This window comes from Mustelus asterias, chromosome 14 (genome assembly GCF_964213995.1).
Source record: "Mustelus asterias chromosome 14, sMusAst1.hap1.1, whole genome shotgun sequence".
Taxonomy (NCBI): Eukaryota; Metazoa; Chordata; class Chondrichthyes; order Carcharhiniformes; family Triakidae; genus Mustelus; species Mustelus asterias.
In genome coordinates, this window is record NC_135814.1 from 54,699,466 (window position 1) to 54,721,073 (window position 21,608).

A 21,608-nucleotide genomic window follows, 5' to 3' on the forward strand; every position below is an offset into this window, starting at 1 on the left:
CTGTATACTGTGAAAAGTATTGTTTCTTGCACACTATACAGATAAAGCATACCATTCATAGAGAAGGAAAGGAGAGTGTGCAGAATGTACTGTTACAGTTTCTTTTCAAAATTTCCAAACATAAAGAAGATTGAGAAGGGGTGAATTGCCCCATGTGAAAATGTGTTCCGATATTTTTTTACCATCAAGCTTTATATAATGTAAATTGCGTATCATTGACTACTTGACTTGCTGCACCTTGTTAACATTTCTCTGCCACACGATTTTAAAAATGTTTTAACAACTAAAACTTCTGATTATATTCGCTATACATTAATACTTTTCCACGGCCTTTGCGCTCCTCAAGTCAAATCATGCTACTTCTTCAAGTCCTCCAGACAGGCCCTCTGAATCAAGCTCACATGTTAATGATATATTACCATGGTTGGCATTGAGACCATGCTCACATCAGAAGTAACATATTGCCATGATTAGCACCTTTTTAATATATGTGTGAGCTTTTGTCTTCCATCAAAAATATCTCAACATTTGTTCCCAACAGAGCTACTGTAAGTTTTGTTACTAAACTAGCATTTTCTCACTTGCTTTTATATTAATTTTAACAAAAGTGTGTACTCCACAGCTGTACCCTGTAGCAATAACCTTTCATAGAGATTGAGTGGTTGATTAACTGAGAGGCACTGAAGGATCATTATTGATTGCTTGTTTTTTGTTATTGTAAACAAATTTCATTCTTAGGAAATGCATTTCTTAAAGATCTACTTCTCCATAATTTGTTAACTGGGAAGTTATCATGATGATAAAAGAATAATTCTGATTTTGAGAAAAGAGGAAACTCTAATTCATGCTTATCATTTTGATTCCTAATTGGTTGCAAGTTGCTGGTCCCAACTGAACACTTGTTACAGCAAATTGTATGGAAAATAACTAATGAATGGGAATATATTACACCTCTCATTAAGGGATTGGATGATGTCTAAATTGTGAAGTGGAAGCTAAAACACTTTACAGATTGAAGCTTCGATCATGTTCAAGTCTTGACTGCTGTCTTTAGCATTATCTGTTAATTGTTCACTGCCTCCATCACTGATGCAGGGTGACAGCAGTGTGTACTATACACAGTATGCAATGCAGCAAATCTTATGAGAGCACCTTCTAAATCAGCGATGTCCACCCGCCAGAAGGTCATGGGCAGCAGATTAATGGGAACATCACCACCTGTAAGATCCCTCGCAAACCATACACCATCCAGACTTGGAATTATATTGCCATTAATTCACTATTGTTGGATGAAAATCCTGCAACTTCCTTCCTAAGAGCACTGTTAGGATGGACTGCTGCAGTTCAAGAAGATGACTTACCACCACCTTCTCAAGGGCATTAGGAGATGGGCAGCAAGTATTGCCAGCGATGCCCAAATCCCATGGAAGAATAAAGAAATTACTTGTGGACATATAAGTTGATACTGGTGGTGGGGTTCAAAGCTGTGAATTTATAATGTTTCACTTTATGAATCAATCTAAGACTGTGTCAGGATTGACTTCTGCTTTCCTCCTTCACCAACTACTGTATTCAATTGTGAAATATTCTCCCACAGAAAGCACTAGGTGCTAGCTCAATTAATAAATTAAATCTGGGAGAGGTAAATTTTTGTGAGTCAAGGGTATTAAAGAATACAGAGCAGAAAGAGGTAGATGGAGTTAGGAGCAGAACTGCTGTGAGTTCAGTGAATGGTGGAGCAGGCTCGAGGTTGGATGGCTTCCTTCTGTTCCAATGTTCATAGAGCCATTACGCCTACCTTAGGCTGTCTAGTTGGTCCCACCAGAGGCTGTTGAGTCATGCCTTTTTTATGTATATATTTTTTGATATTATACTGTGTGCTAGGTACTTCAACTATGCTTTGACAGTCCCCTATAATCATGCCACTCAGTTATTTTCTTACAAAGTAAGGTTATCATGCTGATAATACTTTAGTAAGACGATGGGACTAGACTTACAATGACAGTGGAATTGACCAGAAAACAGGGAGTAGGAGTAGGTTGAGACATTGCATCCCAGTCATTATGTTGTTAGAAATAACTGTGGAAAGACTCGGATCAGGACCAGCCTGTAAATGGAGATAGGATGAGAGCCAGCTACAAATTGCAAAGAGGGAACAAGATCAGGTTGCAAGTCAATTGAGGCTTTGGTCAACATGAAGAAAGGACACAAGATTAGGCTGATGTGCAGAAAAGAGTAACAGCACCTGAATCAAGCTCGGGAAGCATGAACTGAGACGTTGCTGACGTTTATTTACAAGGATTATCTTCGATTAAATGTGATTTTTAAACTAAGTAGCAATTACGTATTATAATTGAGAACTTGTCCAGAAACAACCATATCTGGTAATATGGGACAATAAAGGCTAGCAATGGAATAGTGGATAAATAGTGACCAGTCGTAGGAGAGGCAGGAGAACAGGCTCCAGCCGTGGGAGGGCTATTGCTGTTATACATGTTAGTCACGAAGAGGCAGGTTATTAGTTTTGTTTTTAAACACAAGTTTGACTTGTTGCTTAGCTACTGAAGCTAAGGATCAATATAATACTGACTATCTGTGATTTGGATGTCAAAATATTGACAAGTAGGAGTCAAAAACTCACCTCTCAGTTTATATATTTAAGAATTACATTTGATGTTTTTGAAGATTTTCCTTTTCTTCAGGAAATCAGTGTTTTTTTCTTTCAGAATAAATAAGCAGGCTGATTTGGGCTGCTGATATTTATTTCATCACATGTTCAGTTTGTATTTGTTATTCTGTTTGCTTAACATCATTAGTTACAGAAAGATAAATATTTTCATGGTGTCAGACTTTGTACTCCCAGAAACTGACTGGGTTACATACCGAGTGTTAAATACAAAACTGGAAATGATCCACTGAGGAAGCCACATGGTTTCTCAATGTGTTCACAGCTCTCTGGATTCAGAAATAATACTAAATTCAAAGTTAAATTGAATGAGGGAAATTCAGCTAATCCCAAAATATTGGTGCCAGGATCTCAATGCACCGTTAATCCACACCCATTCCTTCCAATGCCCTCTTTTTAGGATGAATGCTTTTATCCGTTTCGAACCGGGGAACCTTTCGCGTGTGAAGCAAACGTGATAACCACTACATTACAGAAACAAAGGGCCATTCCTTCCAATGCAGGCAGCATAAAAACTTCATGCCACTTGATGCTAATTTATGTGATTGCGGAGTGCACCCAGCACTGAGCATGTTTCATGTCTGAGCAGAGAGCACAAAATCATGGAAGTCTTAGCTACTTAAAACAAGCCTGCACCTCTTAAAGAGGAGGTCAATTTTGACTGAAACAGGAATTCATTGCACAAGTGACTTTGACTTGCGAATGACACAGGATTGCCATGGCAGAGAATAGGCTCCAGTGTTCTCATTGCAGTACTGGAGGCCTTGTTGCAAGAGATCAGCAGGAGGAAGGACCTCCTCTATCCAGACGGGCCAGAAGGCCATACAAAGGTAAAGAAGGCAATGGGTGCAGATAGCCACGCAGGTGAATATCAGCAGTGTAGACCTGAGCACTATGAATGCAGCACTGCCAATAGTTCAATACCTCACACAAATGGTCACGTTAGTGAATGCAGACACTGCTTAAATCACCACAAGCCCATCACTCACTCATCAACAATCTCTACTCGTGACCAGTGACTCATCACGTGTAGATCTTCATATCAGGCCTCATATCTAACATTCATATTTTACACTGGACCCTCACAATTAACAGTGCCGCAAGCCTCACATCCACGTTTTATAGATTTCTCACACTGCCAGATATACAACCATGACAGCCACATCCCCTAAACAAGTTGCACCATACTTACTAACACAAATGCCTCTCGCAACACAAGGTGGAACATAACCAGGAGCACTTTAGAAAGGGCATTAGCGAGGGTGAAGAAAAGTTTCACAAAGATGGTTCCAGGGATGAGGAATTTCAGGAAAGTAGATCTATTGGATAAGCTGGGACAGTTCTCCTTGGTGAAGGGAAGGTTGAAAGAAGATTTGTCAGAGGTATTGAAAATCATGAAGGGTCTGAACAGAGTAAATTGGGAAAAACTTCCCATTGGTGGTAGGATCAAAAACAAGAGGGCACAAACGTGGTTCAGATTTAAGTGTGGTGGTTGCAGGTTCAGTTGAAACCTTCAAAAGGGAATTAGATCATTATCTGAAAAGGTAAAGTATGCAGGGAAAAGGCAAAGAGTGGCACTCAGTGAACTGCTCCTGTAGAATCTATACAGACACAATGGGCCAATTGACTTCCTGTGAGATAACCATTCTATGGTTCTAGCAGTAACTAGTCAGTGAAGGACAGCTACGCTGCATGTCCTTACCCTGATAGAGGAGACTGGGTTTGCCATCATTGGGGCAGCCATGACTGAGGCTGATGCCAGTGACAGAGCTGAGAGATGACAATATAATCTGCCTTGATCCTACTCATATATCTTCATATAGTTTCTTCTGAGTCTCGAGCTGTTCATGGTGGAAGCATTCACTATTGCTTTCCCCCTCCCCGCACAGCATGCCTTCCCTTGTGTATTTCACCTTTCACATATCCTAGAACTGACACCTCAGTAGAGGTGTCAGTAGAGGTGTACTGACATCGTACACCTCTACAAGAGGAAGGGCAATCGGCAAGTATGCGACAACCATCGAGGAATCTCGCTGCTCTCCATTGCAGGAAAAGCCCTCGCAAGAGTCCTGCTAAATCGTCTGGTCACTCATCTGGAGCTGGGCCTGCTTCCAGAGTCACAGTGTGGCTTCCACAAAGGGACTATTGACATGATTTTTGCCGCGCGCCAACTTCAGGAGAAGTGTCAAGAGCAGAATCACGAGCTCTACACAATCTTTATTGACCTCGCGAAAGCCTTCGACACTGTCAGCCGACAAGGCCTGTGGAGGATCATGTCAAAGTTCGGCTGCCCCCCCAAATTCATTCAGATGATACGACAATTCCATGATGGCCAGAGTACTGGATGGCGGAGAATCCTCTGAGGCATTCCCAGTCACCAATGGTGTCCAACAGGGCTGTGTGCTCGCACCCACACTGTTCAGCATGATGTTTACTGCCATGCTGAATGATGCCTTCCAGGACAGTGTTGCTGGAATCAGCCTTAATTATAGAGTGGAAGGGAAGCTCTTCAACTTGAGGAGACTTCAAGCTATTACCAAAGTGAAGGAGACTGTTCTGAGAGACTTCCTCTTTGCCGATGACTGCGCCCTGTATACTGGCTCAGAGCCAGAGGTGCAAGTCGGTATGGACAAATTTTCCACGGCTTGTGACAACTTTGGACTCACCATCAACATTAAAAAGACCGAAGTCATGCACCAGCCTGCTTCTCATACACCGTACACAGAACCATAATCACAATCAAAGGGCAGAAACTACAGGCAGTGGACCAGTTCACTTATCTTGGCAGTACCCTCTCCCAAGCAGTGACTATTGATACAGAAGTTAACTGCAGAATAGCAAAGGCAAGTTCTGCGTTCTGTAGACTGCGTTCCACTGTATGGGAACGTCGAGGAATCAGCCCAGCAACAAAACTGAAGGTCTACAGCGCCGTGGTACTCACTACCCTCCTGTATGCCTGTGAAACGTGGACTGTGTATCGAAGGCATGCAAGACAGCTCAATCATTTCCACATGACTTGTCTTCGCAGAATATTACGCATCAGATGGCAAGACAAAGTATCAGACACTGAAGTTCTCTCTAGAGCAAGTCTACCATCAGTCCACACACTGCTGATGAGAGCACAGACCCGGTGGGCAGGTCATGTCATCCGTATGCCGGACGAGGGCATACCCAAGCAGCTCCTTTTTGGGGAACTCTCTGCTGGAAGATGCTCGCATGGAGGGCAGAAGAAACGTTACAAAGACACACTCGAGGCCTCCCTGAAGTCGCTTGACATAGACACGACCACCTGGGAAACGCTGGCACAAAACCGCCCTACCTGGCGCTGCCTCATCCACAAGGGCTGTCAAGCTTATGAAGCAAGGTGCAATGCTGAAGCACAACGTAAGCACAAGCTGCGCAAGTCCAGAGCCACCAGTGCAACAACTACAGCACCTACACAAGTTTGCCCAATATGTGCCAGGACATTCCGTGCCTGAATTGGCCTGATCAGTCATCTTCGGACACACCGCATCCAGCCTCATAATGACTAATGGTGTCGAGGTCCTCATCGACGACGATGGACGAACATCACCCTAGAACTGACACTTGCACGAGCAAATGTGTAGGAGCATGGAGTCAAAGAGGAAGAGGAATTTAATGGAGTGTGTTGTACAAGGAAAGGCTGATTGGTAAGCACACAGAAATGCTTAGTGCTTTGATCAACTCTGTGAGAACACTTGGAAACCCAACCTTAATGTAGAGTCTGCTGCCTATGTTTCAGCATTCATTGTAGGGGCTTCAAAGGGGCTTCCTCGTACTACTCTGCTAGGATTGCTGAGGCACCACCTCATAGTGGGTTATAGTGGTTCCATGGATCATGTGGCAGCTGTCCTCTCTCAGGATGACAGCAATCATCTTTCCACTTCTGCAAGCTAGCCCAGGCTGCTGCTCCTCATGCCAAGGTGGTGCAGCTGAGGCTGAACCTTGAGACTTAAGGTCATCCACAAGGCCACCTGCAGGCTCTTCGACTAACAGTCAGTTGCCTTCCACCATTCATGCTGTAGTCACTGGGGTAGTAACTGTACAGGAGAATGATTTACCAGTGACATTGTCATACATCACACCAAGGATTTATCTCAAACGCTTCTCTGTATCTGCACAGTGAGAAGTCTCATGAAGCAATTTCACCACTGTTTATTTCTTCCATTCCTATGGGACATGGCTGGTCTCTGCTTTTTATCTCCCTGATATCACACTTGAAATCAGAGCTGTGAAGAGCTTTGGAAATGATCCATGTTTTAATGGTCAGCAGTGTCAACATTCTTGTGTGTCCTACCTTAATACCAACAGTGTGTTAATATGCACAGCATATGCAGTTCATATACCTGTACCCTCCAGTTAAACAGTTGGAGACTTTAGCTTATGCACTGCTACTTCAACCCAGATTTATGTCCCACTTATTAGAGTAATTATAACACAGTAATTCACTGCATCATTCAGCTTTTGAATTTAATGTAGTGGTTAAGATTTTCAGCAATCTTCAGTCTTACAGAAGAATGACTGAGAAGCACTTGTTATGATTCATATTTTACAGCAATTTACAATATGTATTCAGGTTATGCTTCAGTAGAATCATCAAAATGCTCACTAGTAAACTGTTTCACATCACATTAAGGCGAATTCTGGTTAAAAGACAAAATAGCAATATCCTGAAAATGGCAGCATTTTTACACTGACTGTAGTGGGTGAGTTTTAGAGAAAATGGTCTGTTGGCCCTAAGAAGGAAAAACACAGTGGGATTTTCCACCCCCACCTCCCGCGGTGTATTTTGTGATAGCGGAGTGGCCCAGCATTGTCCAGCGGGGAGATCTTCAAGTCCTGCCGCTGCACTCGCCGCTGCTGGGGAACCTGCAGTGTGGGAGGGGGAGGGATTGCTTTCAATGGGACCGGGCAGAAAACCCTGCCCACAATGTCACTGATGTATTATGTACTTTGCAGATTTCCAGCAAAGAAACAAAGATCTGCACTTATTTTGTATTCTATTTGGCCCAAACCAACATGAGTTTGAGGCTTAAAAGCAGCATATTAGCAATTTTGTCAAGCATATTTTGTAGTAAAACTAACTTCTATTGGATTGCTGTAGCAATGTAGCACCATTGGAAGGTGCTGTAGTTTTTGGGATTTGGGACTTTTTGACACATATCTTTGTGGATACTGTTGAGATGCTTCATTAAAAAATAAGGATAACTGGTATTTAAGTACCAGAATTATGACTTGCAGTGCCATTGCACACAAGAAGTGATTAACAACAACTAAGTCGGCTGGGAGCATTTTGGAGCGTGAAGACTGTAGAAAATTTGAGGAGTGCTTGCTGGTGTGAGAGAAGAGATTTTAAAGGAACTTTGTTGCCCAGACCTGCCATGAAGGGTCTGTGAGACCGCAGTAAGAAAGTCAGAGAATCAGAAACGGGATTGCCAATAGACAGTCTCATGTTTGAAATTCTAATTGGAAAAAGAAACAGGGATAGTACAGGGTGAAGGAAAGAGAGTGGGGCAGCATATAAAGAGGATGGACTTCTTAAGATATCATCCCCTTATTTAAAGAATTTACAGGACACCGATATGAAAATTTCACTGAGGAGATGTGGATTAGAAAAGTGCAACATGTGGGGAGGTGGGTGGGTGGGTGGAGAGGACATGCCAGCTATTCGATAAAGAGATGGTCTACCAGACAACGCTATACAGAGCTGTGAAGGTGAGTAGTCTGTGCTAAATTTGTACAGCCTAACCTAAGTTCAAGGAGCCAAGAAGGGTTCACCCAGCCTGCAATTTGAACGGTGTTTGAAGCCTAACCTGAACTAGCAAATGTTTTGTGCTCCATGGGTTAAATGCTAATACAGTTCACTTTATAGCATATGGATTTTCTTGAGTGCAGCTGAACAATTATTTGAGCACCAGCCTTGACAATAATGGTAGCATACATCAATGTTTGTCATTTGAATAATTCCGCTGTAAGCAAAATAACAGGCTTAGATGGAGATAATGGCAAATGCTCTGCGAATTAAAATATACTGTCATCCACTAAATTATTTATCATTTGAATTGCATTACCCTTAGGCTTGCCATTTTCTGTACAGATTCATAACTACTTTTAATGCTATTTTATTGCTATTCAGCTCAATATTGATATGGACAGAGTTTTACTAATGAGCTGTATCTTCAGATTTTACATCCATTTATGTTGGTTAATTGCAAGTAGAATGAATGACTTTCTAAAATGATTACATAGAAACTAGAGGCAGGAGTAGGCCATTCGGCCCTTTGAGCCTGCTCCGCCATTCATTATGATCATGGCTGATCACTGAATTCAATATCCTAATTCCCCCCCTTTCCCCCATATCCCTTGATCCCTTTAGCCCCAAGATCTATATCTAATTTCTTCATGAACTTTTTTTTTAATTTTTAAATTTAACCACGACTTTTTAATAAACAAAAACGGAATATTGAATTCCAATCAGCAAGTTTTAGCTACTAAATTAAAACAGCTTTTTTATTTGGAAAATGCTCTAGCCACGTGTTAATATATTGTAACTCACTGTTTTGCATATTTCTATAACTTTATGGAATGTTTATTTTTGAATTTGAGGTTTTCTGTTTTTAATGGAATTGTTTTCTGTCATCTTTACTTGAGTCCCTCTATATCCCACATCATTCCTAATGCAAAGGATGAGTTAATGCCCAACTCCTCGGCCTAAAAGGTGAGTTAGCTAGATGGGTGGAGAACTGGCTTAGCCATAGAAGACAGAGGGTAGCAGTGGACGGGTCTTTTTCCGATTGGAGGTCTGTGATTAGTGGTGTTCCGCAGGATTCTGTACTGGGACCTCTGCTGTTTGTGATATATATAAATGATTTGGAGGAAGATGTAACTGGTGTGATCAGTAAGTTTGCGGATGACACAAAGATTGCTGGAGTTGCGGATAGTGATGAACATTGTCAGAGAATACAGCAGGATATAGATAGGCTGGAACATTGGGCGGAGAAATGGCAGATGGAATTTAATCCAGATAAATGTGAAGTGATGCATTTCAGTAGATCTAATGTAAGGGGGAGCTATACAATAAATGGAGTATAGACACACAGAGGGACCTACCTGGGTGTACAAGTCCACAGATCCTTAAAGGTGGCAGCACAGGTGGAGAGGGTGGTGAAGAAGGCATATGACATGCTTGTCTTTATTGGATGGGGCATAGAATATAAAAGTTGGCATATGATGTTGCAGCAGTATAGAACGATGGTTAGGCCACATTTGGAATACTGTGTCCAGTTCTGGTCGCCACACTACCAGAAGGACGTGGAGGCTTTGGAGAGAGTACAGAAAAGGTTTACCAGGATGTTGCCTGGTATGGAGGGTCTTAGCTATGAGGAGAGATTGGGTAAACTGGGGTTGTTCTCCCTGGAAAGACGGAGGATGAGGGGCGACCTAATAGAGGTGTATAAAATTATGAAGGGCATAGATAGGGTGAACAGTGGGAAGCTTTTTCCCAGGTCGGAGGTGACGAACACAAGGGGTCACGGGTTCAAGGTGAGGGGGGCAAGGTTCAACACAGATGTCAGGGGGACGTATTTTACACAGAGGGTGGTGGGGGCCTGGAATGCACTGCCAAGCAAGGTGATTGAGGCGGACACGCTGGAATTGTTTAAGACTTATCTAGATAGCCACATGAACAGACTGGGAATAGAGGGATACAAAAGAATGGTCTAGTGGGCACATGAGCGGTGCAGGCTTGGAGGGCCAAAGGGCCTGTTCCTGTGCTGTATTGTTCTTTGTTCACCCACTTGCTACAATCTCTGTGGAGAAACTGTAAACCAAAATAACCAAATTTACTGAATAACTCACAAATGATGAAATTACCAACAAGATTTCATGTTTTGTAACTTTTACTTTAACAGGGATCATGCATGGGAAGAGGGCATTGAAGCAAGCAGGGTTGGCAGTTATAACAGTTATAACAGCAGTGGTTCTTGCTGAAACTATGTGTTGAGCATCAGTTCATAACCACCAACACAGTCTTCCACCTGCTTATTGCAACAAGACATTTTGAATTCGCCCTGTTCTATGCAGTGGCATCTAATTGGCCATGTCATCATCAAGTAGAAGGAATGCTGAACTGATCACTGTCTTAGCATTTCAAAGTTAAACATCAAGATCTTTCCCCCTTGTCTCTCCCAGGCCTTGGATGTCCTGAAGGGTCTCAATGTCTCAAGGTCCAAACAGACAGTCGTGAAGGAATCTCTCTCTGAGAAACTCGAGAGTCCTCTGTGCGCAGTTAAAATAGACATTCACTACATTGAGGATGACTGGGTGGCGACCTTCAGGGATATAGTGTACTCCACTGTTGTGGAAGTCATTGGGCCTACCATTTCGCAAATATCAAGAATGGCTCTTTGAAAACAATGAAGTATTGTCGAAACTACTGGATGAGGAGCATTGCTGCAGGGTTTATCTTAATGTATGTCCTCACTATTCAAGCACAATACCTATCAAAACATCTGCAGCACTGCCCAAGCTGAAAGAGATATAAGGTACTTGGCTGAATCACAAAGCAAATGAACTTCAATTATATGCAGACCACAAAGACTGGAAGAGATTCTATGATGCTCTGAAATCTGTCTATGGGCCCCAGTCTGCTGATTCATCATTAATCCTCAATGCCGATGGGTCAACAGTACTAAAAAAAAGTCCAAATTCTAGAAAGGTGGGCAGAGCAGCTTAACTACAGCCTCAATTCGCCTTCACAATCAATGAAGAAGCAGTCAACAGGCTGCCATTGGTCACCGTCAACTGTATTATCCTCCCATGCTGTTAAAAACAAAAAACACAATCAAACTCCTGTCTAACGGCAAAGCTCCAGGAGTTGCTGCTATCCAGCTGAGGTCCACAAGGTTGGAGTTCAATGCCTGGTCAAGAAACCCTCTGAACTCCTTCAGTCTATGTGGGAACAGAACATTGACCTCCTGTTCAAGTCAATCTTGCAACAATCATAGAGGAATCTCACTCCTTTCCATCACTAGCAATACCTTCAAATCCTTTTGAACTGCTTTATGCAACATCTTGACCAGGATTTACTGCCAGAGAGTCAGTGTGGTTTCAGGAAAGGTCGAGGACGCACTGGTATGGTATTTGCATTCAGACAGCTCCTGACAAAAATGCCAAGAACAGAACATGGACCTCTCCACCACATTTGTTGACCTGACTAAAGCCTTTGACACAGCTATGAGAGCCTTTGGAAGATAATGGAGAAATTCAGCTGCCTTGAGAAATTCATCTCAATGGTTTAATAGTTCCATATCAGCTTGCCCACGCATATGCTAGATGATGGTGAGTCTTCTGACCCACTCCCAGTTACTAATGGAGTTATACAGGGCTATGTGTGAGCACCAATCCTCTTCAGCATGGTTTTCTATCTCTGCTCTCAGCACCTTCCATGATGGTGATCCTGCCATCAAAATTGGATATTGCCTGGACAGGAAGCTACTCAATCTGAGGTGACTCCATGCAACGTCCAAGGTCTCCAATTACATACTTTATAATCTCCTGGTTGCCCATGGTAGGGCACTTGCTACCTGTTTAGAGCTGGACTTGCCACGTGGCATAATGTTCTCCAATGCAAGTGACAATTTCAGCCTCAAGATCATCACAAAGAAAACTAAAATAATATACCAGCCTGCTCAAAGAAAGCTCTAGATTGAGCCCAAGGTTTCAGACCATGACCAGAATGTGTCTGCAGTGGATAAGTTCAGTTATCTTGGCAGCACACCTTAGGTCTCTACATTGACAACGAAACACATTTGAAAATTACCAAAGCAATTGTAGCCTTTGGTGGATTTCGATCGTCAGTCTGGGAATGAAGAGTAGTAAGTCTGCCGACCAAACAGATGGTTGAGAGAATGATGGTCCTACCCACTCTGCTCTACACATACAAGACTTGGATTGTGTACCAGCACCATGCCAAGAAGCTTAACCACTTACACTGAGCTGCCTTCAAAACCTTCTGAAGATGAGATGGCAGGACAAAATAACAAACACTGAGGTGTTCACCTGAACTGGCATGCCAAGCATCCAATGATATTGAGAAAGTCACAACTGAGTTGGGCTGGTCATGTAGTCAGAATGCCTAACAGTCGCTTACCAAAGTGAATCTTTATTGGAGAGCTTGAGTCTGGGATGTACTGTCATGGCCATCAAAAGAAGAGCTACAAGGACACTTTGAAGGCTTCGCTGAGGAGTTTTGATATTGTTCAGGGAGAAGCTCGCCAAGAATCGCTGCAGCTGATACAACCAAATTCAAAAATGAGGCCTTCTTCAAAAGCAAGCACATATTGGAGACAGAAAGAGAACGTAAGGGAGGAAATCCTAAACCAGCAACTCATCCAGAACTCAGTCATATGTGATACTCCAGCCTATTTGCAGCAGAACCTTCTGGACACAGATTGGCCTTGGCAGTCACCTACTCATATCCCAGAACCCCTGTCAAACACCCCAGATGATGAACATGGTCACCTTTGCCTTGGAGTATTTGGTTGATCTGTGTAATCCTTTCATGTTTTCAATGATTAGATTTCCATTAACTTGACCACGTGTGTAATGTTAAAAGCAAAGTATTGATTTTTCCTTTGTTTATTGAGTTTTAAACTTGACCTTCGTCTCTCCCCCCCCACTATTATCTTAAAATCAATGTCCTTGGAAAAGATGTGATTCGTAAATTTCAGTCAAATTCAATCATATAATCAGATTCAGGATATTTTGATTAGGCTTTGCAAGTTTGCAAACATATGTCAAAATATATGTTGCTGCATAATAATGGTTCTGTTGGAGGTACTTTACATAGTTATTTCATTGAACCAATCCGGAGCACTGATAATGTAATGATCGTAATTAGCATTATGAAGATAGACAAATAAGGCCCAAGTTAGTCTGTTTGTACAGGGGTGGCATCACAAGTGGAGTTATGTACTGTTCTATTTATGTAATAGATCATAGAACCATAGAAATCATAGAAATCCTACAGTGCAGAAGGAAGCCATTCGGCCCATCGAGTCTGCACCGACAACAATCCCACCTCAGCCCCTATCGCAACGTCCCCATACATTTGCCCCATTAATCCCTCTAACCTACCCATTCCGGGACACTAAGGGTCAATTTAACCTGGCCAATCAACCTAACCCGCACATTTTTGGACTGTGGGAGGAAACCGGAGCACCCGGAGGAAATCCACGCAGACACCCAAACCAGGAATCAAACCCAGGTCCCTGGAGCTGTGAGGCAGCAGTGCTAACCACTGTGCCACCGTGCCACCCAAGTCTCATCTTTTGAGATTTTTTGTTCTGGTTCTGTGAGGCACCTGCTTTGTTCTCTTGATAAAAACTACAGCTTGTATTTAAACTGAATATTTTGTGTAATGAAACATCCATGGGACACGGGAGCATTATCAAAGAAAAGGTGGTTGTCAAATACTTACTGGTACTTAAGATTGTAGTTAGTGGCCAGTGAGTAAAGGAAATAAAGAACAGGGCAGGATAACAACCACATAACATTCTACTTCTTGGGAAAAAATAAAATTAAAAAGGAGATATGAAGCAGAAGTATGAAGTTAAGTAAAATAGATGAATAAGTAATTTCGGAACATTGAACAGAGAATAGCAGAAACAACGTGGGAGAAAGAGTGCATACTGGGTTACAATGTTTATTTTCTGGATCATGTTTATATCCCCCGAGAGACTACAGGCATTATTAAAATTAATTCTTATTCAGCACTAATGCACTTTATGGAGAAGTTCAAATGTTCTATTTAGGTAAATGTTTTCTATGCAACATTGGAACATTTTATCTTATGAATTTAAAAGAATTGATTAATTAACCATCAGAGAAAGCTGTGCAAATGAATGATTCACAAAGGCAAGAATGATTTCTGAATTTATTGCATGTTATTCAACATTATTCTTTTAATAGGTCAACAATAAAGCTCGGTCCTTTATTCTCCTGCGTGACTTGAAACAACTCATTAATCAGCCAGTGCAATTCTCAATAACTCAGACAACTCTCCAAACCTTTCCTTATTACACTACCTCCGAGTTTTCCCTGGATGTTCCAGTTTCCTCCCACAGTCCAAAGATGTGCAGATTAGGTGGATTGGACATGGTAAATGCATGGACTTACGGGGATAGGACAGAGCAGAGGCCCTCAGTGGAATGCTCTTTCTGAGAGTTGGTGCAGACTCGATAGGTCGAATTTGCATTATGGGGATTCTGGGATTCTATGATGATACCTCTGTTTTAACTCATGAATACTCCTGACCTAACTCAGGTCTATTTTTGAAGAACACCTTCAGTAAATTACTCTAAATTGTTACTCAGCCAACTGGGTTGTTTTCCACAAATGATTTGCTGTCTTTCAAATTGCTATTGTAATTCTTCTGACTCTTTGTGGTGATTGTCCCTTTAAGGGCAACACGGCAGAGTAAAGGTCACTGGCCTGGGGGACCAATGGGGGCTCAGAGTAGGCAATCACACTAGGGTATGATGTGTATGATCAATATAGGGTGGAACTTTCACAAAACAATTGTAAGTGTAAAACGGGTGAGAAAATGGAAGGTTTGCAGCCCCAACCGATAGCGTCCCATCCCCTCAGGCCCCACTCTCAACAGGCCCTGCCCCCTCTGGTCCTGTCCCGTTGCCAGGGTGCCAAGTTGATGCTGCCACGGTGCCAGGCTGGCACTGTTCTATGGGTATCACCCGGAGGCTTCAATGGCTTCTGATAACACCGGCGAGGTCATCACATCTGGTACCCCCATTGGTGGGGATCATCTGGATCCTCACCAGTGAGGACCTCGACCAGTGAGGGGGCTAAGGTGAGTCCAGACGATTGCGTTCCGTTCTCGTTAATGACATGCTAACTTAGGAGCGCAGAGTCAGGAAAAGTCCCTAAATTATCAGGTGGGTGGGGGGTAGAGTGTTGAACGGCCCCCAGAAATAGTTAGAAGACAGCCACAGGTGCAGCAATGTGCAGATGTGGGCTGTGTCTGTTTTTACCTACATTTTTGTCGATTCCTACCTCCTCTGAAGGGCACATTACCTTTCAACCCTGTGTGTCATCAGCATATTGGAGGAGGTGGATTTGGGAACATTTTAACACTTAAATAATTTATTTAAATTAGAGTCTTGTGCTTCATGCAGAACTCATTTCCAATCTTTGATTACAGCAGAATTCCTTTTTAAAAAATTATCTCAAATGCTGTGAGCATCACTGACAAGGTCAACATTTATTGCCCATCCCTAATTGCCCTAGAGAAGGGGATGGTGAGCTGTCTTCTTGAACCGCTGCACTCCATGTGCTGCTGGGAATGGAGCTCATGTATACTCTTGAGGAATAGTAAAGGAACAGTGATATACTTCCTAGTCAGAATGGTCTATGGCTTGGAGCGGAATGCATAGGTTGCGGTATTCCCATGCATTAGTTGCCTTGTACTTCTAGGTGGTAAGAGTTTGCAGGTTTGGAAGTTTCTGTCAAAAGATGCTTGGCAAGTTGCTGCAGTGCATCTTGTACATATTGCTGCTACTATGCACCAATGGTGAAGGGACTGATTGTAAAAAGGTGATGGATGAGATGAATGGCTTCCAGTAACCTCAACCATCTTTCTTTGTGCTGGGTATGACTGCAACTAGTGGAATGTTTGCCCCTGCTGGGGCATTGCTGGCGCTCCCTGATGCCAGAGTCAAATGCAAACTTGATTTTAAGGGCAGTCATTTTCAACTCACCTCTTGAATTCAGCTCTTTTGTCCATGTTTAGATGTAATGAGGTCAGAAGCCCAGTGGCTCTGGCAAACACAGTGCACAAGCACAGCAATAACTTGCTCACCATTGGTGAGCAATCAATGGTGGAGGAACTGAATGTTAAAAGGAGCATTGGTGAGCAAGTTATTGCTGTGTTTGTGCTGTTTGATGGCACTATCAACACCTCCCAACACTTTGCTGATGATTAAGACTAGATTAGTAATTGGCCAGACTGGATTTGTCCTGCACTTTGTGGACAGAACTTACCTGGGTGATATCCTAATTGTTAGGCAGTGTTTTAGTTATACTGGAACAGCTTGGCTAGGGGTGCGGCTAACTCTCGAGCACAAGTCTTCAGTCCTACAGCCAAGATGTTGTCAGAGCCAATGGCATTTGCTGTATTTAATGTCTTCAGCCATTTCTTGATCTCACATGGAGTGAATCGAATTGGCTGAAGACTGGCATCTGCGATGTTGGGGACTTCTGGAGGAGGCCGAGATAAATCATCCACTAAACATATCTGACTGAAGATGGTACAAATGCTTCAGCCTGGTCTTTAGTACTCAAGGTGGGCTCCCACATCATTGAGGGTGGGATATTTGTGGAGCCTCCTCCTCTTGTTCGTTGTTTAATTGTCCACCACCATTCATGATTGAATGTGACAGGACTAAAGAGCTTTGATCTGATCTGTTGGCTCTGTCTGTTGCATTCTTCTGTTTAGCATTGATGTAGGCCTGTATTACAAATTCACCAGGTTGGCATCTCATTTTTAGATATGCTCTGTGCTGCTGTTGGCAGGCTCTCCTGCATTTCTCACCGAACCGGTGTTGATACCTGGCCAGGATTTGCCAGGCCATGAGGTTACAGATTGTGGTTGAATACAGTTTTGCTGCTGCTTTTGGCTCACAATGTTTGAGCTGCTGTATGTGTTCTAAACCTATCCCATTCAGCACATTAGTAGTGCCACAGAACATAATGGATGGTATGCTGGGTATGAAGACAGGAATTTGTACAGTTGTCACTCCTACCAATACTATCATGAACAATAGCATCTGTGACAGGGAGATTGGCGATGTGCAATCTCCTAGGTAGGCTTTTCCCTCCACTCATCACCAGGCTCTGGCAGATAGGTCCTTCAGGACTCAGCCAGCTTGGGCTGTAGTGACGCTACTGAAGCACTCTTAATGAGGGACATTTTCGAATTTAGTGATTCTTCCAAGTGGCGTTCAACATGGAGGAGTACTGATTCATCAGCAGAGGGGGGTCTGTAGGTGATAATCAGCAGGAGATTTCCTTTTAACATTCAGTTTCTCCACCATTGATGCATAGTGGCAGCAATGTGTACAAGATGCACTGCAGCAACTCGCCAGGCATCCTTTGACAGGAACTTCCAAACCTGCAAACTCCCAACACAACTGATGCATGGGAATACTGCAACTGCACGTTCCCCTCCAACCCACAGACCATTCTGACTCGGAACGATATCACCATTCCTTTACAGTTGCTGGATAGCTCCTGATTTGACCTGATGTCATGGTGCCATAAATCAATGCCAAGGCATCCCTCCCAATAGTATACTGCTACCTCAGGTGGATTTGTCCTGCTGATAGTACAGGACACAACCAGAGAATGGTGATGTAAGTGTCTGGAACATTGGATGATTTGGTTATATCAGGCTGATGGTTGACTTATCTGTGGAACAACTCTATCAATTTTGACACTGATCCCCAGATGTTAGAAAAGAGGACCTTCCAGTGTTGACTGGATGGGGTATGCTGTTGTCGTTACCAGTGCCTAGATCGAATCTGGGTGGTTTTATTCCTTTTTGACTTTTTTGAAGCAGTTTGGTTTCATTGAGTGGATGCTAGGCTGTTTCAAAGGGCAATTGTATGGGTCTGGAGTCAAAATGTAAAATGACAGATTACTTTCCCTAAATGATATTGTTAATGCAACAATCTGAAAGTTTCATGGTCACATTTACTGAGGCTAGCATTTAATTTCATGTTGAACTCACACAGTGGAATCTTGATGCTATTGGCAGAAATGCCCCAATTCTGAACCAAATGTTTAAGTTTATTTATTTGTGTCACAAGTAGGCTTACATTAACACTGCAATGAAGTTACTGTGAAAATTCTCTAGTCACCACACTCCGGCGCCTGTTCGGGAACACTGAGGGAGAATTTAGCATGGTCAATCTACCTAACCAGCATGTCTTTTGGACTGTGGGAGGAAACCAGAGCACCTGGAGGAAACCCATGCAGACACAGGGAGAACGTGCAGAGTCCGCACAGACTGTGGCCCAAGCCGAGAATTGAACCCGGGTCCCTGGCGCTGTGAGGCAGCAGTGCGAACCACTGTGCCACCGTCCAGAATGTTGAAGCAAGTGGAGAAAATGCAGGTCTGTGTCAGCTGCTGGTGACACTATTTCTCTCTGCTGATCATTGACGATAATCCCACTGTAACCACAGCTACTGATCCCCATCCAGCTGTTGACATGCTCCCCAAGGCCGGCAATCTCTCCTGATGTCAGATTTCTGAACAAGCCCACCTGCACCCAGGTCTCTGAAGCATGCCTCATGGCCCAATCTTGCCGGATGCACACTGGTTTATGTTAATTTGATCTATCAGAAACTTCTCAGACCTCTCCATTGTGGCATAAGAATTGTACCTTGCAGCCTCAAAGTTGGGCACTCTGGAATATGTTGTGAATGTGTATAACCTACAGCTTAACTTACAAAGCAGTGGCATGGTGGTTAGCACTGCTGCCTCATGGCGCCAGGGACCTGGGTTTGATTCCCGGCTTGGGTCAGTGCCTGTATGGAGTTTGCACGTTCTCCCCATATCTGCATGGTTTTACTCCAGGTGCTCCCACAGTCCAAAGATGTGCAGGTTAGGTGAATTGGCCATGCTAAATTGCCCCTTTTGTGTCCCAAGATGTATAGGTTAGGGGGAATAGCAGGGTAAATGTGTGGGGTTATGATACAGTGGGGAGGGGTGGGCCTGAGTTTGATGCTCTGTTCGAGAGTCGATGGGCGAATGGCCTTCATCTGCACTGTAGGGATTCAATGATTCTATGAAAATTATATTGAAACAAGATTAGTGATACCAGGCTTAAATTTATTAATTTTAGATTTAATATTAGTACTGTGGCCAGAGACAAAAGCAATAAAAAGATTTTATAATAATCAGTAGACACCAAAGGTGGGATTTTCCGGCTGCGCTCGCTCCAAGACCGGAAAATCCTGCCCGAGGTCAACGGACCTTTGCATGGTCCGTGTCCCACTTGCTACGATTCCCGTGGCAGGTGGAATGGGAAAATTCCGCACATAGTCATTTGTGCTTTATGCTAATGAATGGAAAGACAATTTGTTAAAATCTTTATCAGGTTCTTTGAAAAATGATTATTGATGGAAACGACTTTTATATTTCTAATTTATTCACTGATCAGCTATCCAGGTAAAGACTGTCTAACAGTACAAGTGATTTATTTTTCCCAGACCTGCTGAGCGTTCCAGTGAAGATGTTGATATTATATTTACCCGGCTAAAAGGAGTGAAGGCGTTTGAGAAATTTCATCCCAACCTCTTGTACCAGATCTGCTTGTGTGGGTACTATGAAAATCTGGAGAAAGGTGTGACATGTAAGTTAATTCACTGATATCATTATGACTGTATTTTGCTTAAAAATGGACTTTCCCAAGTTAGTTTTTAAATTGCTTCAAACACATCTGGAGGTTAGGTTAGCTTTTTAAGATATGAACATTTATGAACATTTGGAAAGGAATAGTATGATCAGAAGTAGCCAGCACGGCTTTGTCTGAGGCAGATCATGCCTTACGAGTCTGATTGAGTTTTTTGAAGATGTGACTAGACACTTAGACGGGGAAGAGCGGTAGATGTGGTTTATATGGATTTCAGTAAGGCGTTTAATAAGGTGCCCCATGCAAGGCTTATGGAGAAAGTGAAGGGGCATGGGATACAAGGGGACGTTGCTTTGTGGATTCAGAACTGGCTTGCCCACAGAAGGCAAAGAGTGGTTGTAGATGGGTCTTTTTCAGAGTAGAGGTCGGTCACCAGTGGGGTGCCCCAGGGATCTGATCTGGGACCCTTGCTCTTTATGATTTTTATAAATGACCCGGATGAGGAAGTGGAAGGATGGGTTGGCAAGTTTGCTGATGACACAAAGGTTGGAGGTGTTGTGTATAGTGTAGAGGGATGTCAGCAGTTGCAACGAGACATAGATAAGATGCAGGACTGGGCGGAGAAGTGGCAGATGGACTTCAACCTAGATAAGTGTGTGGTGGTTCATTTTGGCAGGTCGAATAGGATGGAAGAATATAATATTAAGGGTAAGACACTTGGCAGTGTGGAAGAACAGAGGGATCTTGGGGTCCGGGTTCATAGGACGCTCAAAGCGGCGTTGCAGGTAGAGGCTGTGGTTAAGAAGGCGTATGGAATACTGGCCTTCATCAATAGAAGAATTGAGTTTAGAAATCGGGAGATAATGCTGCGGCTGTATAGGACCCTGGTCAGACCCCACCTGGAGTACTGTGCCCAGTTCTGGTCGCCTCATTACAGAAAGGATGTGGAAGCCATAGAACGGGTGCAGAGGAGATTTGTGAGGATGTTGCCGGGATTAAGTGGTATGCCTTATGAGGATAGGTTGAGAGAGCTATGTCTATTCTCCTTGGAGAGGCAAAGGATGAGAGGTGACCTGATAGAGGTGTATAAGATGTTGAGAGGTATTATTAGAGTGGATTCTCAGAGGCTTTTACCCAGGGCTGAAATGGTTGTCACAAGAGGCCACAGGTTTAGGGTGCTGGGGAGTAGATATAGAGGAGATGTTAGGGGTAAGTTTTTCACTCAGAGGGTGGTGGGTGCGTGGAATCGGCTGCCGGTAGTGGTGGTGGAAGCGGATTTGATTGAGTCTTTTAAGAAACTTTTGGATAGGTTCATGGAGGTTAGTAAGATAGAGGGTTATAGATGAGCCTAGAAGGTAAGAAAATTGTTCGGCGCAACTTGTGAGCCAAAGGGCCTGTTTGAGCTGTAGCTTTTCTATATACACTGAACTAGTTTCAAGGTCAATTAAAATGAAGTATATTTCAACCAA

General features: G+C 43.1%; 1 protein-coding gene across 1 annotated transcript in view; it reads left to right on the forward strand.

The window, feature by feature from the left end:
* rapgef4a (Rap guanine nucleotide exchange factor 4a) overlaps positions 1–21,608 on the forward strand; it is a 284,780-nt gene that overhangs the window by 18,213 nt on the left and 244,959 nt on the right. The window contains exon 2 of the mRNA XM_078228399.1: positions 19,997–20,139. Within this exon, the coding sequence (XP_078084525.1) occupies positions 19,997–20,139 (143 nt within the window). The remainder of the gene's footprint in view (positions 1–19,996; positions 20,140–21,608) is intronic.